The sequence below is a fragment of the Marmota monax genome, unplaced genomic scaffold (genome assembly GCF_021218885.2).
Source record: "Marmota monax isolate L192 unplaced genomic scaffold, Marmota_monax_Labrador192_F-V1.1 WCK01_AAM20220418_F8-fsc00125, whole genome shotgun sequence".
In the NCBI taxonomy this organism is placed as follows: Eukaryota; Metazoa; Chordata; class Mammalia; order Rodentia; family Sciuridae; genus Marmota; species Marmota monax.
Window position 1 is genome coordinate 8,544,242 of NW_026695235.1, and position 25,177 is coordinate 8,569,418.

General features: G+C 36.5%; 1 protein-coding gene and 1 non-coding gene across 4 annotated transcripts in view; both read right to left on the bottom strand.

Annotated features, from left to right (window-relative positions):
• Positions 1–25,177, bottom strand: part of Brwd1 (bromodomain and WD repeat domain containing 1) — a 117,005-nt gene that overhangs the window by 87,960 nt on the left and 3,868 nt on the right. For all 3 annotated transcript variants that reach the window (XM_046439201.2, XM_046439200.2, XM_046439199.2), the window contains exons 5-15: positions 20,958–21,108; positions 18,821–18,919; positions 18,120–18,280; positions 16,576–16,797; positions 9,615–9,715; positions 8,534–8,604; positions 7,493–7,593; positions 5,480–5,520; positions 4,342–4,440; positions 1,060–1,210; positions 683–817 (exon numbers count right to left, since the gene is read on the bottom strand). In XM_046439201.2, the coding sequence (XP_046295157.1) occupies positions 683–817; positions 1,060–1,210; positions 4,342–4,440; positions 5,480–5,520; positions 7,493–7,593; positions 8,534–8,604; positions 9,615–9,715; positions 16,576–16,797; positions 18,120–18,280; positions 18,821–18,919; positions 20,958–21,108 (1,332 nt within the window). The remainder of the gene's footprint in view (positions 1–682; positions 818–1,059; positions 1,211–4,341; positions 4,441–5,479; positions 5,521–7,492; positions 7,594–8,533; positions 8,605–9,614; positions 9,716–16,575; positions 16,798–18,119; positions 18,281–18,820; positions 18,920–20,957; positions 21,109–25,177) is intronic.
• Positions 3,980–4,053, bottom strand: Trnaa-cgc (transfer RNA alanine (anticodon CGC)). Its single transcript has one exon. It is a non-coding gene; the product is annotated as a tRNA-Ala (tRNA).

A 25,177-nucleotide genomic window follows, 5' to 3' on the forward strand; every position in this document is an offset into this window, starting at 1 on the left:
AACCACTTATTGAAATATATGATCTTTAGTTGGATCCGAAGAAACAAAATATAGCTGGTTTAATGGCATTCCTGAACCAACTGACAAAATTATAGATCTGGATTAAGTAATGCTATTTTTACCAATGTAAAAGAATTCTCATTTGGTTCTAGAATATAACATATATATGCAAACAGAAAAAAGATGAGGAAAAATCTAATGATGCTTGAACAATTGAAACATCTAGGAAAGTATTTTAAATATTAATGTATAATGATCATAAATTTGCCAATTAAAACATACTGACACACTTCATACACAAAAAGCTAAACAAATAACTTTTGAAACTTTTCCCTTGTACAAATCAGTTATACAGAGAATTTCATGTGTATATTCATATACAGCTGTCAGATATTTATAGGTTTTTACATACCCTAATTTCTATTTTTTTTTAATATTTATTTTTTAGGTATAGATGGACACAACACAATGCCTTTCATTTTTATGTGGTGCTAAGGATCGAATCTGGGTCCCACCTGTGCTAGGGGAGCGGCTCTACTGCTGAGCCACAATCCCAGCCCCTACCCTAATTTCTAGAAAAAAGAATCGCCAAAATGCTGAAATCTATTTCTGGTTAACTCTCATAATCTAAATACTCTAAACAAATGCAAGTATGCATAAAGGTGTACCTCATTTCACTTACCATATTAAAATAATGCTTCATCTTGGTACCTTTTGTAATATCCCATATAAATATGCTGCCATCATGTCCTGCAGATAACATAATTCTGGAATCAAAGGGGTGTGTCTCCAAGACAAATACTTCATCAGCATGTCCCTTTATTCAACAAAATCATAACATTAATGAGGGTTTACAAGTCACAAGTTGCAAATTTTTTAAAAAATACATCCTGTCATATTAATAAGGGATTTTAAAACTGTACTAAAGACAATATTTATATTGTTAAGCATAAAAAATTCCCAATCACTTGACAAACAGAACTTATTCAGTATACTACTAGAGTTTCAAACATAAGACTTGAAGAATTTTGATTTGTCATATTTATAAGAACTACCTACCAGTAAATTATGAAGCAGTTGTCCAGTATAAGAATTCCAGACTTTGAGGACATGATCATTCACAGCTGTAACAACAATGCTATCATTTTGATTCCAAGCTATCATTGTTACCTTGGGTTTCATAAACCTTTCTTCTTCTGAAGATAAGTCTCTAAAAATATATATACACATACACAATGTATAAGCTTATTTGGGTGGCAGATTATACAATTTACACAATCTTCATCAATATAATAACTAAAAAAATGCACTGATACAAGTCTGTCATTCCAGCTACTGGAGAGGCCGAGGCAGGAAGATCCTAAATTCAAGGCCAGCCTTGGCAAAATTAGCAAAACTGTCCCTCAAAAAATAAAAAGGGCTGGGGATGTAGATGTGATAAAACATCTGTGGGTTCAATCCTCCACACTGCATCAAAAAAAAAAAAAAAAACAAGCAGCAATTAAATGTGCTTATTTTATCAGTCCTATAGAAAGTTCATCATATCTAACTACAATCATTATCTAGAAACAGATTAGGACAAAACCTGAGGGTTAAGGAGTAACTTAGAAGCAGTTCAAAACGAAAAAAAGCACACAGTTGGACACCACTGCTGTACCTGGAGCAAAGTACCTATTCCCTGCCGTTTTTCAATTATTTCCTTCTCTTAACACCCAAGCCTATTGTTCATTCTTGCTTTCAACTGCTTCTCCAGAGAAACAAGTTTAGGTAAGAAAATTTACCTTCACATCCCCAAATTCCAGCAAACTAGCAGAGGCAGAGACACAAATGCTCCAATAGGAATCAGACTACACTCTTCCCTTTACATTTCCCTGTTTTTACACGTCTCTTGGTAAAAATGGTCTTGCATAAACATCTGCATGTTTTTCAGCCTTTATTAAAGTGGTATATGGGGTTTCTCTGTAAACTATAGTTGGATACAACGGGAGGGAGGGGAAAGGCCTAACTGATTCTGAAATCATTAACATTCTAAAAATCATAAGCATCTAACATTTCAATTAAGAGAGCATCTACAAGAGCAAGGAGTAAGTGCTACATAACAGCTACCTAAGTAAGCATGATGAAACACACAAAAGAGTAAGCAGATTGGTCATGGGAAAAAATAATACTGGAGGTAAAACAAAGATGCTAAGACTCTTTGAAATCAAAGCTTTCCCAATTAACTACCATGAATTTACTAACAAACAAGTTCCATTTCACAAGGTAGATCGATTAGCCAAGATCAGAACACTAAAATAATTAATTAATTCTTACAGAAGATTCTGCTTTTCAAGAAAAAGCAGAATTTATATATTACCATCACAAAGGGACTTAACAAGTTCACTCCATAAATGGAGTCTGACAGCCAGAAAACTAAGCAGTTTTCATTCTCATTAAAATAGAAAGTTTTATTCAAGTTTTAACATTTATGTTCGTATTGTGTCTAATAAATAACTATTCAGGGGTCACTATGATTTCAAATTATCTTCACTCCCATTCTCCTTCATTTTATATTAACCAAGGACTGACAGTATTTCAACTGTTTGCAAATGGATGAAAGATTTTAACATTATAACAAAAATAATTTTAAAATATTAAAAAAATTTTTTAATTTCTGAGCAAAAGTTGTCTAGTTCCACTATTTATTCTTTCCACCATCCACCACAGATAATTTCACAACAATATTAAGATCAAATTTATTTTGAATGCACAACACAAATCTTTGGACTACCAAAAGACATTGCAAGTCATTTTTTATTATTAAAAATAAAACAAGACATGATACCTCCCCCCAACCCTGGGACTAGACTCAGGGGCATTCTACCACTAAGTTACACCCCCAGGACTTTTTATTTTTTATTTTGACATGGCGTCTCACTAAGTTACAAAGGCTGGCCTCAAACTAGTGTGTGATCTTTCCACCTTAGCTTCCCGAGTCTCTGAGATTGCTGTGATGCACCATGGCATCTAGCTAAACATGATGATTTTCCAAAAGACAAAACTGTAAGACAACATTTCCCAGATATTTTAAAAAAAAAAACTGTAAAGATAAACTTTAGAAACAACTTGAAAAATAATATTTATGACCAGACTTCTATTACAGCGTACCTACAATACAAAGGTATTTACAAGAGACAAAAGAACATCCAATATACACTGCAGGCCAGGCAGCGTAATACAAACTTTTGGGGTAGCACTTTAATTTCCCAATAATGCTTCAAAAAATGAGGCCTCCTTTCCCAGATACCAAAAGAGATTTCTTTTTTTTCTTTTTTTTTTTTAAGAGAGAGAGAGAATTTTTATTTATTTATTTTTTTAATTTTCGGTGGACACAACATCTTTGTTTGTGTGTGGTGCTGAGGATCGAACCTGGGCCGCACGCATGCCAGGCGAACGCGCTACCACTTGAGCCACATCCCCAGCCCCCCCCCCCCCAAAAGAGATTTCAAAACATTAAATGACTTTCTCAAAACAGTTATGAGTGGTATCTGAGCCAAGGTCTGACTACAAAATATATGTTACTTCCACCATCCAAACTGCCTCCTTCAAATATATGCAAACCAAAAAAGCTTTCAACTATGCAATATTCATCTCGGAAAGTGCTATTTGTCTCAAAGATGTTCAAACTATGTCTAAAACTTTGGTGGGGGCAAGGACTAATAAACAAGCCTTCAAAAACAGCCAACATTTTAGCATGCCCCATTAGAACTGTTTCTGTGTGTGTGTGTGTTGTGCTAGGGATTGAACGCAGGGCCTTGTGCATGCAAAACAAGCTCTCTACCAACTGAGCTATATCCCCAGTCCTTCATTTTTATTTCAACAATAAAGTACATTTGTCTTCGTTAGTCTCAAGCATAGCTCCTAGTTAAAATTTAAAATTTCTAGAGAAAAGTAATTTTTCCACACTTGACATACTCTGAATTCATTTTATAATTTATTTTGTGTGGTGCTGGGGATCGAACCCAGGGCCTTGTGCATGCGAGGCAAGCACTCTACCAACTGAGCTATATCACCAGTCCTCAATTATATAATTTTCTGTTATTTAAATAGGAGATTTTAATCTAAATGTAAAACCTAAGGAAGTCAATGCAATAATAAACTCATATGTACTTTCCTATATTAACCTAGATATATAGGATTTAAGTGTTTATTAGACATGTTATTCACTTAGACTATAGCTCTTTATAGGTGGTTAAAATCTCAACAAAATAATAAATATGGCGGGGGGAGGGGCACCACAGAAGATGAACAGAGAAGGGGAAGGAGGCACCTATGACACACTTTATGAACATCTCAACTTACCCCGAGATTCTGGTAGCCATATCCAATAAAATACTTCTCCATTCTAACTGCTCAAATCTCCAAATTCGTGCTGTTCCATCTCTGCTACCACTTAGGAACCTTAAAATATTCAGAAAAAGATCTTCTACAGACATACTTGCTACTATTAAATCACCAAGCAAAGAAAACTGCAATGTAGCTTCCCTAACAAATATAAAGGGGAAAATATGCCCTGATAAAAGGTTAATCTACAAGTGTTAATTCAAAAAACAAGTTATTTAGGGCATACGAGTGAGAGAACAAATCGAGTTGCTGGGCTCTCTGAAACAAAAATTATAAATTCAACCAACAGCTTTTCAAACAGATCGAGTTTCCATAATGTAAAAGCAGTTATCTGGATAGAGGGGAAAATTAAGAGCATGGAAAAACTTAATAAGAGCAAAAACTAATTTTAAGCATTGTAATACTAAGCTCTAAATAATTCATGCTTGACACTGTAAAAAAATAATATATTAACAAATGAAGGTGCAAAGACTGCAATTTAGGAAAGGAACCTGGCACACAGCAGGTGACAGTAAGGATATAATTTAGGTAATAATTTCAATGCAAAAAATAAAAATACTTTCAGTGCATTTGCAGTGACTAATGAGAAAACAAACTTCATACTACTCAAATAAGGAATGTCATCACTGAATTTTTTTTTCACACCAGCATATCGGACATGTAGCTAAAGAACTACTCTTGGTCACAGAAGGCAATGAACACTACAATTCTAAAATTTTAATGTCATGTGTTTTCTCCAATCACAAACACTTTTTACCCAGTTAATATATTTGCTGTATATGAGTATCTGTAATAAACAAAGTGACGTTACTACAGTTAATAATGTATTATTTAAAAATTGCTAAGAATAGATTTTAAATCTAATCTCCAGGAAAAAAATAAGTATATGAGGTGGTGAGTGCTTATTAGCTTGAGTTAATCACTCAATGAGGCCAACATGAAAGCATCATATTGTACCCCATAAATATATACAATATCAATTAAAAATAAATTTAAAATTATAATATAAAGGGGGAAATATGAAGTTATATATCTCTATACAATTATGTAACACATTGTATTTGTCTAAAACACACACAAACATAAACATACTTACCGATCACCATTGTTGCAAAATTGAATACTATCTACTTTATCCTAAAGGGGGAAAAAACAAATACACAAATTATTATCCACATAGTTTGCTAATTAAAAAGTTTCAATGCCATAAGCACATATGGTTTTACAAGCAAGACACCCGCACTTGTGCTGCTTAATCCAGTCATTCAAAATTATTGCACTTTTACATGCAAAGACGAAGGAGGAACCTAAAAAGACAAAGTTCTCACCTCTAAGACAGGCATATCCAACAGAAAAACAGCCCTGCACATTAAAATAGTGCTGTCTTTATATCTGTTTAAAATGACTTATATGGACAGGCATAGTGATGCGTGTGTGTAACCCAGTAACTTAGAAGGCTGAGGCAAGAGGACTGAAAGTTCAAAGCCAGCCTCAGTAAGCAAAGCCCTAAGCAACTTAGTAAGACCCTGTCTCAAAATAAAAAATTGTTAAAAAAAGGGCTGAAGATGTAGCTCAGTGGTTAAGCAACCCTGGGTTCAAAAATAAAATGTGGAGCTGGGAATGTAGCTCAGTAGTAGAGTGCTTGCCCAGCATGCAAGGGGCCCTGGGTTCAACTCAGTGGTTGAGTGTCTCCAAGTTCAAAAAGAAAAAAAAAAAAAAAAAGACTTATGTGAAAATGAAAAGGCATGTGTGGAAATTCATCAATATAATAAGACCTTGAAACAGATGAAAACAAGGCATTTTCACTTTACGTAGAGAAAAAAATTTTTCTCTTAAAGCAATAAAAATCTATATCAAAAAATCTCTGGATGAGGATTACCCTCCCCAAAACTTCCTTTAGTACAAAAGATGACCTCACCTCAGCCCAGAAAACTGAGTTATCTTACTACATATTCATAACTTCATGAGCTTGTCAGGACAAGTGAGCCCCTCTGAAAGTAGCCCATCCAGACCAACTGTCATAATCAAGATTTTAGGCTAAAAGCCAAAATAACCACTTTAAAATAACACCCCTCTAAAGGAGCTAAAAGGAGTTGCCAATGAGATCTCTTCTGTTTATGCGATCCCTACGCCTAAGTTTAGAATTCACAGAATTCACAAAAACCATCTTATACCTGAACATTTTCTTTATTATATAAAAGATAAAAAAACTCTAGGGGATATAGTTCAGTGGAAGAGCAATTGCCTTGCATGCATGAGGTGCTTGGTTTGATGCCCAGCACTGCAATACATAAATTAAACAAAAATCTCTAAATTTTAATATTTTCACAGTTCAATAGCACTCAGCAAAAATTTTCTAAGACCAGGCGCAGTGGTGCACGGCTGTAATTCCAGTGGCTCAGGAGGCTGAGGTGGGGGAAAGCAAGTTAAAAATCAGCCTCAGTAAAAGCAAGGCACTAAGCAACACAGTGAGACTCTGTCTCTAAATAAAATATAAAATATGGATGGGGTCGGGGCACAGCAGTAGAGCGCTCGCCTAGCACATGTGAGACTGGGGATTCAAACCTCAGCACCACGTATAAATAAAGGTATGGTGTCCAACTACAACTAAAACAATAAATATTTTTTAAATAAATAAATAAAATATAAAATAGGGCTGGGGATGTGGCTCAGTGGTTGAGTGTCTCCAAGTTCAATCCCCAATACCCACCCCCCCAAAAAAAACCTTTCTAAGAATATTACGTCAATGAATTATATCAAATACAATTATGATTTCATATTTTAAAATTTTATACAACCGAAATAAAACTCTTTAAAATAGTTGGGCAAAGTGGCATGTGCCTGTAATCGCAGCTACATAGGAGGCTGAGGTATGAGGAACCTAATTTCAAGGTCAAACTGAACAACTTAGTGAAACCATGTCTAAGATTTAAAAAACAGGGCTGAAAATGCAGCTCAGAGGCCCAGTACTTGCTAAGCATGCCCAAGCCCCATGGTTCAATGACAGTTCCCCAAAAAAGAAAAAATTAGAACACTAACAATTCCCCTTATCAATAATAGGAATGCTATTAACAATTACTCTATACAATTTTAAAACACAAATGCTTACAGTATGGCTTTCAAGTTCTGCAATTTTTTCAGGTGCTTCAAAACCCAAAAAGTACATTCTGATTACATGATCAGTACTACCTGTAGCTAAAAACATACCACCTGAAATAAAAACATAAAAGTTTAAACATCCAGCTTATAAAAAATATCTGAACAAATCTAACTTCTACATTAAAAGGCAAGACCTTTTATTACAAAACTAATTTATCTCACTACATTTATTTTGTAACTCATTGTATAAATAGCTTATTAAACTCTTATTTGCAACTTTAACATACAAAGTGAACCCAATCTGGAAATGTCCAGTATCCCTCTATACTGGGTGTGGAGGCAAGGCCAGGGCCACGTCAGCACCAGTGCTCTACACTACTGGGACAGTAGTGTACCAGTAGAGCACCGCCATACCTAGCTCTGGAATATAAGTTTCCTTCTTGATGTTTATGAAATTTTCATACTTTGGATGGAAAAATCTTTAACCTAACCTGAAAAAAAACCTACCACAAAAGTTCATGGTGCAAGAAAAGGGGGGAAAATGTCACCAAGATACATGTGTGGGAACCAAATTTAAACAAAAATATACAGTAAAACCGTTAATAGAAAATCACAAGGTTGGGGATGTGGCTCAAGCGATAACACGCTTGCCTGGCATGCGCGGGGCACTGGGTTCAATCCTCAGCACCACCTAAAAATAAAATAAAGATGTTGTGTCCATCGAAAACTGAAAAATAAACATAAAAAAAAAAAAGAAAATCAGAAATTTAGGCATATCACCCATAGAGGACACAACACAGGACTAGATCACAATGAACACCTAAGCCCTCCTCATTGTCACTCTCATTACTATTAGCAATCAGAACTGCTGAATCACACAGAGGAACATGCAAAAAAAGGCTGATTAAATAAACATCACAAATTAAACCTAATGAAAGGACATCAGATGTCATTTACCACCTATCTGAATAAAAATTCTTAGCAATAATGCAGAATTCTAATAAAGGCTAAAGTAAAACTAAGAAAAAGATTACCAAACAAGTTACCTTACCAACACTAAAAGAAGAACAAAGCATTTGAACACCTGGCCGAGGCTTTTCAGTGAACTTCAGGGGGCGTGGACTTAAAAAGAATAAGATGTTGCTTTAAAATACATTAGTTGAACACATTAGCACATCTGAAATACTAGTTCAATCTGGCATATCTAAATATCATAATCTTATATCTGTAGTACCTTCTCATAGGCCAAACATTACTACTACCCGTAGCTAAAACCATATCACCTAAAATAAAAACATAAAGGTTTAAACATCCAGGTTTAAACATTCTTAGGTGAGGTGAGTAGAACTCAAAGAGTGTAAGTGAATCTTTTTATCAAGGCTGCAAAGAAGAATACAGTAACACCATATTATAGCACGGGGCAAAAGAAATGGAATGCAAGCCAATCTAAGTAGCCATATTTTTGGAAAATAAAAAGCTAGACACAGTGGCACAGGCCCGTGGTCCCAGCTACTCTTAAGGCTCAGGCAGGATTATCACTTGAACCTGGGAGGCAGGAGTATCCACTGAACCCAGGAGTGCAAAGCCAGCCTGGGCAACATACAGAGACTCCATCCCCCAAAAAACAGAAGAGACAAAGTTTTATAAATTGGATTTAACCCAATACATACAAAATATGTCAACATATTATCAATATCAATATAATTTTCAATAAATACTTTAGATACCAGCCACATTTGAAGCGATCAAGTCAGTATGGTAGCTATGTGCTACCAAACTGGACAGTACTGGTCCATACCCTAGTTCTTATGATCCGCAAATGTTCCTGCCTGTATTTGATTATATACAAAATTGTGCATTTCTGATAAATGTTTCACATACATATTACTTCACTTCAATTTCACAAAAGTGTGTTCATGAAGACAAAAGGTAGGGTTCTTTAACATATCCAACTATCAAAAAAATCAACTGTACAGTAAGTAGTGAATGACACATTTGCTATATTAAATAAAATTATATTTAAAAGTAAAAGGGCAATCATAAAATATAATTTCTCCTCAGAATCAAATTTTATTCCATTGAGCCAAATATTAACTGCATTTAAAAATAAAACTTTACATAAAGTTGCTTACCTGAATTTCAGAGATTCTAAATCCCACTGCCAAAAGCAAACTGTTCCATCAGCACCAGTGGAAACCATATACCTTTGAGAGCCTTTGGCCATAGGGCTAAACTAAAAAGAAATAATATATACATCAGTCTCAAAAGCTTCTACAGTTTTAAACTTACAATTAAGTTTTCCAAGCAGTATGGAGATTCCTTGGAAAACTGGGAATGGAACCACCATTTGACCCAGCTATCCCTCTCCTCCGTCTATACCCAAAGGACTTAAAAAACAGCATACTACAGGGACACAGTCACATCAATGTTTACAGCAGCACAATTCACAATAGCTAAACTGTGGAACCAACCTAGATGATCCTCAGTAGATGGATTAAAAAAATGTGGCATATATACACAATGGAATATTACTCAGCAATAAAAGAATAAAATCCATGGCATTTGCAGGTAAATGGATGGTGTTAGAGAAAATAATGCTAAGAGAGTTAGCCAATCCCAAAAAAACAAATGCCAAATGTTTTCTCTGATATAAAGTGACTGACTCATAATGGGATAAGGAGTGGGAGCATGGGAGGAATAGACAAACTCTAGATAGGGCATAGGGGTGGGAGGGGAATGAGGGGGGCAGGGGGTTAGCAATGATGGTGGAATGTGATAGACATCATTATCCAAAGTACATGTATGAAGACATGAATTGGTGTCAACATACTTTTATACAAAGATATGAAAAACTGTGCTCTATATGTGTAATAAGAATTGTAATGCATTCCACTGTCATGTATTTAAATAAAAAATATTTTTAAAAAATTAAGTTTTCCAAAGTTAACCTCAATTGAATTCTTTTTCTTTAAAATATTTTTTAGTTTTAGTTTCAGATTGAGCTACTACTATGTGTTGGGGGAAGGAGTTTTTTGGGGTTTGTTAGGTTTTTGGGGGGTACCAGGGATTAAACTCAGGGGCACTGAGCCACATGCCCAACCCTTTTGTATTTTATTTAGAGACAGGGTCTCACTGAGTTGCTTAGCACCTTGCTTTTTGCTGGGGCTGGCTTTGAACACATGATCCTCCTGCCTCAGCCTCTCCTGCAGCTAGGACTACCAGTGTGCACCAACCAGGTGAAGGTAAGTTAAATTCACCTAATATAATTCTCACCACATTAACCACTTGGAAGTCAGCAAAATTCAGAGGAATTAACCTATATTCATAAAGCTGTTGGGCCATCACCACTACTTAGGACCATGGCTTTTGTTTCCTGAGATAAATGGAACCTGTCGAGGAGGCAAGTTCAATGGATTTCCTAAGTAAGCAAACTTGAAAAATTAGAATTTTTATCTCTTCCTTTCCAATAATTACAGGTTTTTGTTCTTTTTTCCCTGCTAAGAGTGCTGAAGAGGCTGCAGCAATGGTATAGTGTTAATTTTCCCCATTTAATTCTGTTTTTTTGGTTTTGGGGTTGTTGTTTTTTTTTTTTTTTTTTTCAGTTTTAGTTGTAGATGGACACAATACCTTTATTTATTTACATGGTGTTGAGGATCCAACCCAGTGCCTCACACTTGCAAGGCAAGCACTCTACCCCTGAGCTACAATCCCAGCCCCTGTAATATTTTTAATCTGCATTAAAGTCATGAGAAAAGTACAATGAGCACCCGTTATCAGTCATCAAGATTCACCAATGGTTAACACTTGGCCATACCTGCCTCTTGATGAACCATCAGAATCTAAACTCAGACATCCTATCACCTCACTGAAACCCTAATTTTATCTCCAAAGAACAATGACATTCTCCTACATAATACAGTTATAAAACACATGAGAAATTTAATTTATTAATATACAATCCAGGGGGCTGGGGACACAGCTTAGTTGGTAGAGTGCTTGCCTCGCACACACAAGGCCCTGGGTTCAATCCACAGCACCACAAAAAAAAAAAAAAATACACACACACAAAATCCACATTCAAATTTCCTAGTTTCTCATAATGTACTTTGGGGATTTTCTCTAAAACCAAATCTAGGCTCACACACTGCATTTACATTTTATACTTTCCTGGGGCTTCTTAGGTTTTTTTGTTTTGGGTTTTGTTTGTTTTGGGGGTTTTTTTGGTATTTCTTGAAACTAAACTTTGAAGGATATAAATTTGTTACACTGGGGGCTGGGGATGTGGCTCAAGCGGTAACACGCTCGCCTGGCATGCGTGGGGCCCAGGTTCGATCCTCAGCACCACAAAGATATTGTGTCCGCTGAAAACGAAAAAATAAATATTAAAATTCTCTCTCTAAAAAATAAATAAATAAATAAATAATTTGTTACACTGGCCACAAATTTTCCTCAGTTTTTGATTTGTTTTATGGCTCCCATATGAGATTCAGTGAAACTTTTATTTTTATTTTAGTTTTTGATGGACCTTTATTTTAATCATTTATTTATATGCAGTGCTGAGAATCAAACCCAGTGCCTCACACATGAGAGGCAAGCGCACTACCACTGAGCCACAACCCCAGCCCAGTGAAACATTTTTGACAGAAACATTAAGGAGATAAAAAGAATCTTAACTAGATAGTCAATGCTTTTTTTTTTTTTTTTTTTTTTTAAATATTTATTTTTTAGTTCTTGGCGGACACAACATCTTTGTTTGTATGTGGTGCTGAGGATCGAACCCGGGCCGCACGCATGCCAGGCGAGCGCGCTACCGCTTGAGCCACATCCCCAGCCCAGTCAATGCTTTTTAATAGTTACAAATCTATTCAGATTTTGTTTACTTTTCCTTTTTCTTGGTACCAGTGACAGAATTCAGAAGCATTTAACCACTGAGCCACATCCCCAGCCCTTTTTGTTTTGAGAAATCGTCTCACTAAGTTGCTTAAGGTCTCACTAAATTGCTGAGGCTGGCTTTGAACTTGGGATTCTCCTGCCTCAGCCTCCCAAGGCACTGGGATTACAGGTGTGCACCACTGTGTACAGCTTTAATAAGTTGTTTTTCTGAGTATTTAGCTTCCATTTTTACCAAGTTATTTACAATACCCTCTATTATTTGAAGGATATGTAGTAATATCTGTTTTTCAAATCTAATTACTTTTAACAATTCTTTTTGGTCCCATAATTAATCTAATTGGGGGGTGGAGTGTAGGGGGTACCAGGATTTGAACTCAGGGGAACTCGACCACTGGGCCACCCCCCAAGCCCTATTGTGTATTTTATTAGACAGAATCTCAATGAGTAGCTTTGTGCCTCGATTTTGCTAAGGCTGGCTTGGAATTTTCCATCCCCACACCCAGGTTAATCTAATTATTTCACCAGCATAGTTTTTCCAAAAACCATTCAACTCTGTTGATCCTTTCTACTGATACCTTCTTTCCATTCTTAGTACCTGTACTTCTCTTCATAAATCCTTATTTCTCTATTTCTTGTCTTCTAATTTCTCAAAAATACACTTGGGGGCTGGGATTGTGGTTCAGTGGTAGAGCACTCGCCTAGCACATGCGGGACCCTGGGTTCAATCCTCAGCACCACATAAAAATAAATGAATGGAACAAAAGTATTGTGTCCAACTACAACTAAAAAATAAAAATATTAAAGAAAATACACTTGGATCACTAAATTTCAACTTTAAAGAAACAAGTCTCTGCTGCCCAAGCTGCTCTCAAACTCCTGGTCTCAAGTGATCCTCCTGCTTCAGTCTTCGGAGTAGCAGGGACTAGGCCTGGAACAGTGGGCCTGGCTTTTCTCCTTCTTTTTCAACATATATGCATCGAGTGCTATAAATCTTTTTCAGCACAACTTCAGCTGTGTATTAAATATATACCAAGATATAGCAAATCAACCCAAAATTAAACTGCCCAAAACAACAATATCTATTATTAGGAGTTCAGTCAGCTATCTCTGGCTCAGCTTGAAGGCTGTAGTCAATACATTGACCCGGCTACAGTGACAATAAAACTTACCTGGGACAGAGGATCTGCTTCCAAAATGGCTTGCTCACATGACTGAGTGGGAGACTTCAGCTTCTACCCAAAAATCTTCACATAAGGCTACTAAAAATGAGTGAGTCTCCATAGTACAGACACTGTCATGTCTGTACTACCCAGCACTAAAAGTCACACTACAGTAGGCATAGTGGCGCACACCTGTAATCCCAGATATTCGGGAGGCTGAGGTAGAAGATCGTGAGTTCAAAGTCACGCTCACCAAAAGTAGGGCGATAAGCAACTCAGTGAGACCCGGGCTCTACATAAAATACAAAATAGGGCTGGGGATGTGGCTCAGTGGTCAAGTTCCCCTTAGTTCAATCCCCAATACCAAAAACAAAAGTCATACTACATTATTTTGCCAATACCCTTTAAGTAACATAGGTCAATCCTACTCAATAGGGGAAATACATTGAGGGCTGAGAACTAGAGGCAACAATCACAAAGTAACACAATTTGGAGGTTGGTTCCCAAACAGTACCTCTTGCTAGTTTTAATTTGTAATATTTTCATTACTAGCCAGTTCAAAACATTCTTAAATGTGTACTATGATTTCTTCATTGGTGTTTGAGTAATTTTATTACTTAATTTATAAAATTAAAGATTGCTCTATTAACAATTCCAGTTGTTGGTAATTTGTCTTAATTATCGATATCTTCTGACAACAATATAATTATGACAGTATTTTTAAATCTGTTGAGACTGACATTTGCTGCTCAAAAAATGGGGACAATATTTACATAATAAACACCCTATTTGTGACCAAAAAGTTGTGGTATAAATATTAAATGAAAGGTTCTAAATGTGTAATGGTACAAGCCTCTTACTTGCATAGTCAGATCTAATTTTTTTTTTTTGTAGTTGTAGACAGCATGCCTTTATTTATTTTTGTATGCAGTGCAAAGGATTGAACCCAGTGCCTCACACATGCTAGGCAAGCGCTCTGCCACTGAGCCACAGCCCCAGCCCTCAAATCTTTATATATATTTTTTTTTTATGAGAGAGAGAGAGAGAGAGAATTTTTTTTTTTAATATTTATTTTTTAGTTTTCGGCAGACACAAGATCTTTGTTTGTATGTGGTGCTGAGGATCGAACCCGGGCCGCACGCATGCCAGGCGATCGTGCTACCGCTTGAGCCACATCCCCAGCCCTCAAATCTATATTCTTAACGAAAGATTCTTTCTTTTACTAACAAAGGTATTCAAATTTCCCTGTTATAATTATGAAGGTCAATTTCTCGCTGAGGATCTATTTTTGCTTTATGTATTTTGAGGATATACTACAAATTAAGAACTCTTATTTAATAAAAAGCTTAATCACTATCACTTTGTTTTGTTTTTGTGGTGCTGGGAATTGAACCCCAGGGCCTTCTGCATGTGAGGCAGTCTACCAAGTGAGCTATATTCCTAGCCCCAGTGTTTGATCACAATTGATTATCTCTCTTTATGTATGCAAAAACAATTTCTCCCATCTTTTACTCTTGACCTTGTATATTCTTATATTGAAGGTAAGACGTATAGTTGGATTTCATTTTTTAACCAAGTCTGAAGTCTCTGCCTCTTATGTGGACCATTTAATTCATTTACTACTAATGGAATTATACTCATACTGACATTTAATGACCTCCTTGTATACTTTCTCTCCCATACATTGCCCTTTTTTTTTTTTTTTGCGGGGGGTGGGGTGGTACCGGGGATTGAACTCAGGGACACTCAACCACTGAGCCACATTCCCAGCTCTATATTGTATTTTATTTAAAGACAGGTCTCACTGAGTTGCTTAGCACCTTGCTTTTGCTTTGAACTCACAATCCTCCTGTCTCAACCTCCCAAGCCTCTGGGATTACAGGCATGCACTATATCGTGCCCAGCTCTTTCCTTTTTTCTTGCTTTCTTTTTTACAAGACTTATTTCCAGTCTCTGGTAGCTTAGTAGTTTACACTTTCATTTTTTGGGGGGTACAGGGGATTGAACCCATAGGCACTTTACCACTGAGCCACAAAAAAGCTAAGTTGCTGGCCTTGAACTTGTGATCCTCCTGCCTCAGCCTCCTGAGCTATTGGGATTACAAGCATGTACCACCACACTTGGATTACACATTCTCTTACTATTCTTTTAGCTGTTAGTCTTGAGTTTGACAAAAAATGCCTTTTTACCTTAAAAACTAACTCACCTAGCACAGGCGGGACCCGGGTTCAATCCTCAGCACCACATAAAAATAAAATGCATTGTGTTGTGTCCATCTACACCAAAAAATAAATATTATTTAAAAAAAAAAAAAAAGAAAGAAAGAAACCCAGGCTTAAAAAAATTGGATGCAGTGGCACATGCCTTTAATCCCACGTACTTGTTACGAGTTCAACCTAGGTAACTTAGCAAGACTGTCTCAAAAAAATAAAAAGGGCTGGGATGTAGCTCAGTAGTAAAAATCCCCTGGATTCCATCTCCAGTACTGAAAATAAAATAAAAAATAAAGAGGGCAGGGGATGCAGCTCAATGGTACAGCACTTGCCCAACATGCCTTTTAGGCCATGGGTTCAATTCTCAGTACCACCAAAACCAGAGAATCCATCCTTTTTTTTTTTTTAATTAGGTATATATGACAGCAAAATGCATTTTGATTCATTGTACATCAGTTTTTAATTGACATTCATCCAGATCAATAATCAGCTTCAAAGAGGCAATAAGTCACCCATGAAGCTTTCTGCTACAGTTCTGCTACATTTGTTTTTTATCTTACTCCTTCCATGATTAGTTGAAATAAAAATGATAATTTTCTCTTGATTACCTAACTTTAAAACACATCATGGAGCTGGGGATATAGCTCAGTTGGAAGAGTGCTTGCCTCAAATGCAAAAGGCCCCGGGTTTAAAACGCAGCACCACAAAAAAAAAAAAAAAACAACCCACACCATATAATCACGAAGCACCTTCATATTTTTCTATTCCAAAGAGAAAGTTTTGAAGGTAAAGGCAGTAACATCCACATGTTCAGGGAGTTAGTTTACCTGTAAAGATGTAATTGATCCTGTGTGTCCTTGGAGCACTGCAACAGGAGCACAGGTTCTCAAGCACCACACTCTGATGATTTTATCACAGCTCCCTGCAGCAATCATAGTGTTCTCATAGTTCACTGCCATATCTGAAATTTCTGCAGAATGACCTCTTAATGTGGATAACAGGCGGCCATTATGTGTTGACCAAATCTTTACCAAACAATCATCTGAACCCTAAGAAAAAATACACCAAACACATATATCAGTTCAGCAAATCTTCTGAATCATTTTAGAGTACTTTTTACATACTGCACAAATCAAATATCTGACTCTTCCTTCCTTCCTTCCTTCCAATTGCAGAATACTCCGTCATGGTTCTTACAGTCAAAACACATAAGGAAATGTATTTTTCTTCGAAGGAAAAGCCTAAAGATACTGTGAACTTACCATTTCTATGAGTCAGATCACATTATAAATACTACTTACCCCAAAATTCTCTACCAACTAATACACCCAACTAGAAGTTCCTTCTGAACTGTATTAGTTAACAATGGCTAAGTATTAGATCAGCTCACCAAGTTAAATAAGACAATAAATGTTAAGACAGATCTAGACTTCTTAGCCTGAACAAGACTAAGTGACAATTCTGCCACCACCACCCCCAAAAAAGTGGGAAAAGCATCCTTATTTCAAATAACCAAACAACAAAGTCTCAAATACACAATACCATCCAGCATCCATCATTCATCACACAATGATTATGTACTCTGAATCTCACACCTGCAATTAAGTTAAGCTTCTCACCCATTCTAATCTTCCCTTAAAAACATTAAAAATGTTAAATTCCAAATATTTCTGTACAGCTTTTCAATAACTACTTGAACACAGAAATGCTATCTATAATCAATCCATTTTCCAGAATTAACGATTAATCAATGTATGAATATTTCTAACAGCTTGGAGATTTGTTTCTGGATTTGGTGCTTACATTTAGATTAAGTACAGAGTGACAATTCAATAAGTTCAAAATGAACTAAAGTATTAGATGTGTATTTGTTTTTTTTTTTTTTTTTGGTACTAGAGATTGAACTAAGGGGCACTGAACCGCATCCCCAGCCTGTTTTTGTTCTTTTGTTCATTTTTTTTTAATTCAGAAACAGGATCTCACTAAGTTACTTAGAGCCACGCCCGATAAATTGCTGAAACTGGCTTTGAACTTGCAATCCTTCTGCCTCAGCCTCCCAAGTAGCAGGCATTACAGGCCACTATACCAGCCTACACAGGCATAAATTTCAACCATCCTTAATGATCATGCTTAAGAACCACTGCTCTAAGTCATTATCTCTCAAAACAGCACATAGGACTATTTGTCCCTAAATCACTTGAGGTACTTATTTAAAATACAAATTCATGGGCCCCACACCAGACCTACTTGGTTGAAATCTCTGAAGATTGGAAATAAAGAACCTACAAATTTTATAAGATTTCCTAAATGATGCTGAAGCACACTAAAGTGCTGCAGGCAGTACCCAATTTAGTAGAAAATGTTAACTCACTGTAAAGATTCTATGTCCTGTCCTATCAAATGCTACACAGTAAACAGCAGATAGATGTCCAAGAATCCTTCTGTGCATTTTTATATGCTGATACATAGCTCCTGGAAATGCTGTGCTAAAAGTGGAACACCCTGTGAGCTGTTTTCCTCGATGTATCTCCACTAGGAAATAAAAACAATGAAAATGGTTAAGAGGAAAGCAAATATTTTTGTGAAAAACTAAATAAATTTGTTTGGGAAATCCTAAGGACACAAATTTCTTTCCAATTCTGTTCTACCATAATCACTAATGCAGGCGTTTTTGTTTTTTTTTTCGCCCCCAGTACCAAGGGTCGAACCCAAGGGCACTTAACCACTGAGCCACATCCCCAGCCCTTTTTTATATTTTATTTAGAGACAAGGTCTCGCTGAGTTGCTTAGGCAATTGCTGAGGCTGACTTTGTACTTGGGATCCTCCTGCCTCAGCCTACCAAGCTGCTGGGATTATAGATGTGCACCACCTTGCCCAGCTCAGACTTCTTAATATAATGATTGTTTTCATTAATTTTATTAATTATTTTAAGAAAACAGTAGTTTGAAATTTGATATGTGTTACTACTTAAAAAACAACCTTGCCGGTATTTCCTTTTTAAATTTGACATTTACAAATTTTATCAAGAAATTAAAAGAACTTTAGGCATCACCAAGGCCCACCTCACTTACCAAGATTTGGAGGAGAGCCGTAGTTCACGGGCATTTCAGGAGGTCTTCCTCTATGAAGAGCAGCAAAGGCAGAGCCCTTCCACACTGTGTGCCTGCAGTCTTTAAAATGAATTTTAGATACACATAAAATCTTGAAAGTTAACCCCAAGAAAGATTTTATAGAATACTTACGTATATTGTAATAAACTGTTTATTCAAAGTTTTACCAACTATAATATACTTTAACAGAAAAGCCCTGGAGGTTTATTAGACTATTTCTGAAGGGAGAAAAAAAAAAAAAAAAAACTTAGGACATCTCAGATACAGCAGCAACAACAACTAACATTTGTGTAGCACTTTACAGTTCACAAAGTGCTTTCCACATACATGATCTCATTAAACCCTCACAACAACCCTGTGAGGTAGGTATTTTCGCCAATTTACAAGTGAGGTAACTGAGGCTCAAAGATTTCAGGACCTTTAAAGAGATCCACCGCAAATGATTAGTAACAACGGGCCATAAAACCAGATCCTTTTTCAAGTCCCATTTAATGCCAAATAAGTGTTAATTTTTCAATGTAGAATTATACTATACAATATTAAAGATTAAAGACCTTAATCACAACTGGTCCAACTTTTCAAAAATTGAAAATTGAGAAAAATTTTAATTTCTTTCACATATAAAAGTCCTATGTTTAGTCTTAAAATTAATTTGGCCAATACTGCCATGACTTTGGTCTCTTTAGGAAGTACTGACAAATTAAATAGCTTTCCCTTTATTTTAGGATCACAGATAATCCTTTACAGAAGGGCATATAAGTAGGATCTGTGAGTCTGAACTCAAAAAGCCCCATCCCTCCCTGACCTACAAGAAAAGAACTGAAGAAAAAATGTCTTTCCTCCTAGGAGACAGCAGCAGAACACAAGTCATGGGCAGTCTGCTGTGCTCAAGTTTAGCTACCTCACAACTCAAAGACAAAGGAGGGATGGCAGCATACTTAACCTCCATGAGCCTCGGGTGCCCCAAACTAACAGGCATATAGAGTTTTACATGAATGGATCCATTACGACTATCATGACCAAAGAGCAGTTACCAGGCATCCTCTCATGGCACCAGTACAAAACAATAGAGAAACAGGGCCCTACCCTATGCACTTGACCAAGTCTCTTCCAAGGTCTGCCAATTCTAAAACAGTGCTCATCACAGAACAACATTGAGCTTGACACAGAAAACAGAGGAAAACATGCTGCCCAAGTAACTACTAAGTAACAGCCTACAACAGAGTAATTACAAGTGAATAGGAACACAGAAAAGGAAGAATACCAACAGTTTCCTGATTAGAGCCAACATGTGGCATGGCTACAGAGCACTAGGAAACAGCTACCTGGACAAACCAGTCTGGCAGCGAACCAAGAGGGAGGCTGTTCTTCCTCAGTCAAGCTTTATCCTCATGGTGCCTCTAAAGAGGGAGCATCCCAGCGACTGCTCTTAGAGAGTCAAGGGAGGAGCCTCAGGATGGGAGGAACCAACCATCTTGCCCATTAGCAGTTTAGCCACATTATACATAGATCGTATCACATACATACACTTAAGTCTAAGTCATTTGTACCAAGCTAACAGAAAAATAGCAATTTCAAACATTTTACTAGCACATAATTTGCCAAAAAAAAAAAATTAGTGTAAAAAAAAAGAACCATGCAATTTTACATTTTTGGTGCTTGTTTTCAAACCGCTACCAACCTTAGAAAATCACTTCCCCTGGTAACAAAGGGCTCTTGGAATCTAAATAGCAAAGGAAATACTTCTAGCATTTTAAGAGTTTATTAGACACATACAATTACATTCAATAAGTTACGAGTGAGCTACAAAATGAAAAAATAAAAAACTCACATTGATAAAACCTCAAACACATCTCATAATAAATTCAAGCTTTTTAGCTTAACATCTGTATCTTGAGCAATTTTTTAAATGCAGAAAAACCCATTAAACACTTAGGTAATAGGATTCAATGTTCTATGCTAAATGCAGAGAATTTTATAGTCCACAGCATGATTTAGTTACATATCACCTTTCTTCCACAATACTTACATTACGTCACAATTATAGTAATTATTAAGCTATTAATACAAAGCAGAACACTTCTTCAAATTAAGGTACCTTTTGCTGTACGTAGCAAAGACTGCCTTCCTGCACCAAGTAAAGAAGTGACTCTTGAAATACTGGGTGGAATTTCTTTATCCAACATAGGGCCGATGCGCTGGCAGATTTGCAACAGATGATCAGGAGCCACATGCTTATTGGACAAGACCTGGTTGGAAAGTTAAGTTTTAATAACACTAAATAATACCAAAAAAAAACAATAAATGTTTAGGGATAAATTTGACAACACATATGAAACACAATGAAAACTACAAAACATGCTGGAAGAAATAAAAGACAGCTGAAAACAATAAACTAAACTACCTATTCAAACCAATCCCAACCAAAATTCAAGCAAGAATTTATTTTTATAGAAATCAACAGTAGGGGGGCTGGGATGTGGCTCAAGCGGTAGCGCGCTCGCCTGGCATGCGTGCGGCCCGGGTTCGATCCTCAGCACCACATACAAACAAAGATGTTGTGTCCGCCAAATACTAAAAAATAAATATTGAAAAGTTCTCTCCCTCTCTACCTCTATCTCTCTCACTCTCTCTTAAAAAAAATAAAATAAAATAAAATAAAAAAAAAAATTTAAAAAAAAAAAAAAAGAAATCAACAGTAGGGGCTGGGGATGTGCCTCAAGCGGTAGCGCGCTCGCCTGGTATGCGAGCGGCCCAGGTTCGATCAGCACCACATACACACAAAGATGTTGTGTCCGCCCAAAATTAAAAAATAAAAATTATTAAAAAAAAAAAAAAAAAAAAGAAATCAACAGTAGTATTCTTAAATCTGTATGAAAATAACACAAAAAATCCAAAGCAGCTTTGAAAAAGAACAAAGTGGCAGTGCTAACAACATTGGCTTCCAAGGCTTGTTATAAAACCACAGAAATCAAAACAGTCTGGTATTCTTGGTATATAAAGAGATCAATGGAACAAATTGTCCAAAACAAGACGTATGTATACTTAGACCACTGATTTTTTTTTTTTTAAACTAGGGATTGAACCCAGGGGCACTCAGCCACTGAGCCACATCCCCAGGCCTATTCTGTATTTTATTTAGAGACAGGAGGGTCTCACTGAGTTGCCGAGTGCCTTGCTAATTTGCTAATGGTTGACTTTGAACCTGCCATCCTCCTGCCTCAGCCTCCAAAGCTGCTGGGCTTACAGGCGTGCCACTGTGCCCAGCTAATGATTTCTAATGTGACACCTAAAAAGCACAAACCATAAATAACAAAAATGATAAATCAGATTTCATCAAAACATCTTCCTTTCTTCAAAAGCAATGTTGATTGCTAAAGACTGAAGGAAAATATTTGCAAAGCATGCATCTCACGATGGACCTATATCCAGAATAAAGAACTCTTTTTGAGTTCCCAACAATATTCAACTCAACAATACTCGACATTCAAAATTCAACAGTAACAACCCATTTTAAATAGAGTAAAAAGTTTGAACAGACCTGTCACCAAAGAAGGTAATACAAATAGCAAATCAACATGTGAAGGTGACTGACATTATTTAGTAAAATACACATTAAGATTTTAAGGAGATACTACCACACACCTGTGAGGATGGCTAAAATGAAAAGGACTGACCAGCCCAAACGTTGCAAGAATGTGGAGAAACTGCTGATGGAAATATACAACACTACCACAATTTCTGAAAATAGTTTAACAGTTTCTTTAAAAATTACACATAAGGGCTGGGATGCAGCTCAGTGGCAAAGCGTCTGCCTTGCATTCGCAAAGCCCTGGGTTCAACCCCCAGTTCCAAAAAATACAAAAAAAAAAAGAACCCCACCAAAAAAAAAAAATAATAAGATTAAAAAAAAAATTACACATAAGCTGAGCACAGGGACATACACCTGTAATCTCAGCCACTCAGGAGATTGAGGCAAGAACACATCCAGTGTGAGGCCAATGTAGGTAACTTAAATTTAAATAAAAATAAAGACTGGGGATATACCTCTGAGGTAAAATCCTCGTGTTCAATCCTCAGTATCCCCCCCACCAAAAAAAGTACACATACATCCCTGTCATATAATCCAGCTATTTCATTTCTAGACTTGATTTTTTTTTTTTTATACTCGGGATTGAGTCCAAGGGCACTTTATCACTGAGATACATCCCCTGTCCTTTTTTATTTTGAAACAGGGTCTTGCTAAGCTGCTTAGAGTCCCACTAAATTTCTGAGTCTGGCCTTGAACTTGAGATCCTCCTGCTTCAGCCTCCAGGGTCACTAGGATTACAGGTATGTGATACCAAGCTAAGTTCCAGGTATTTAAGCATGGGGGAAAAAAACTCAGACACGTAAAGGTTTGCGTATTAATGTTAGCAGCTTTCTCTCCAATAGAAAAAAAGAATACAACAAAAATGTCCACTAACTGATGAATAAATGAATAATACACTGTGATGTATCTGCACAATAGAATACAATTAGGCAATAAAAAGAAATGAACTGATAGAACACAACAGATGAATTTTTGAACTATCTTGAAAGCCAGGAAACAAATATATAACTGCATAATTTCCCTTACATTAACTTCTAGAAAATACAAACTACATATAGTCACAGAGGACATATCAAAAGGCTGGATGACAAGGTAGTGCCAGAGTACAGGGAGGAATTTCCAAGGAGTGAAAGGAGATTTCTGGAAGTGAGACATGCTCACCATCTTCACTACTGTGATGGGTTCATGGCTGTAACATATGCCAGTATTTATCAGAACACTCTAAAATTTTAGTTCATGTGCATTTTATGTTAATTATACATAAGAAAAATAAACCACAAAAACAGTAAAGTATGTAATTTTAACTCATGTATGTACAGTGTTACCTGATATGAATGTAACTGGCATAAAATTTAATGGTGCATCCCTAAGGGATCTCAATCATAACATCACCAGCATTCAAGGGATGACTAAGGGCTGGACCTTTAAAGAGATCCACCGCAAATGATTAGTAACAACGGGCCATAAAACCAGATCTTTTTTCAAGTCCTATTTAATGCCAAATAAGTGTTAATTTTTCAATGTAGAATTATACAATATTAAAGACATTAATCACAACTGGTCCAACTTTTCAAAAATTGAAAATTGAGAAAACATCACTGTGCAGGACTAACCCACACATGCAGACCTACAGTGTCCTCAGCCCCCATCCACTAATGTCAGCAGCACTTCCAAGGCACTGCAACATCAACATGCTCCATGTTTCAAACTGAGAAACACTGCTCTAAAGAAAATCTCAAACACATAATTATAGATCTATACCATAGTTATAACCTTGTATCGAACTATTGGTAAAGATCACTTTTTAGGGCTGAGGATTTAGCTCAGTTGGTAGAGTGCTTGCCTTACATGCACAAGGGCCTGGGTTCAATCCCCAGCACCACTAAAAAAAAAAAAAAAAGCACTTTTGAGATCACTTTTGTCACTATTTGTTCTTCATCATTAATCCAAATATAAAATAATCCTGGACTCAATATAAAAGTTTTTATTCATCAGCCCTGGTGACAACAAGAGCTTGATAAAATACCTTTGATTTCCCAATTGGACTCATGTTCCCCACCTCCTGGCAGATATACCAACACAAAACTGAAAAGTATCAAAACCAGGTAGACCTCAGAAGCTTCTTAATAGTAATTAACACTTTGTGCTTCAAATGTCAGTACCTAACCTCCCAAACACTGCTGCAAGTAATCAGCACAGCACACAGGAACAGGAGTGGAGCTAGAAAAGTAATTCCAACAGAATCAAGAAAAATCACAGGCTTAAGAATCTGTCAATCAAAGCCAGGCATAGTGGCGGTACACACCTATAATCTCAACAAGTTGGGACACTTAGGAAGATCCCAAGATCAAAGCCAGCCTCAGCAACTTAGCAAGGCCCTGAGCAACTTGGTGAGATCTGCTCTCAAAATTAAGAAATAAAATAAAAAGAGCTGGGGATGCGGCTCAGTGGTTGCATGCCTCTGGATTCAAACCCCAGAACCAAAAAAAAAAAGAATTTAAAGAGCAACTGGTGCATGATCTTCCTCTCTTTAAATCAAAAGTGCCACTAATACTCAGGAAGACAAGATTAAAACACTAGATTTCACTGTGCCTTTCCAATACAGCTATATCCTCCATTAAAAGTTTTGGGTTTTTTTCTTGCATTTCACCATGGGGAAAAAAATTGATGCCCAGTCCCACCATAAAGACTGATTTAACTGGTTTGCAGCCCACTTTGGACATCTG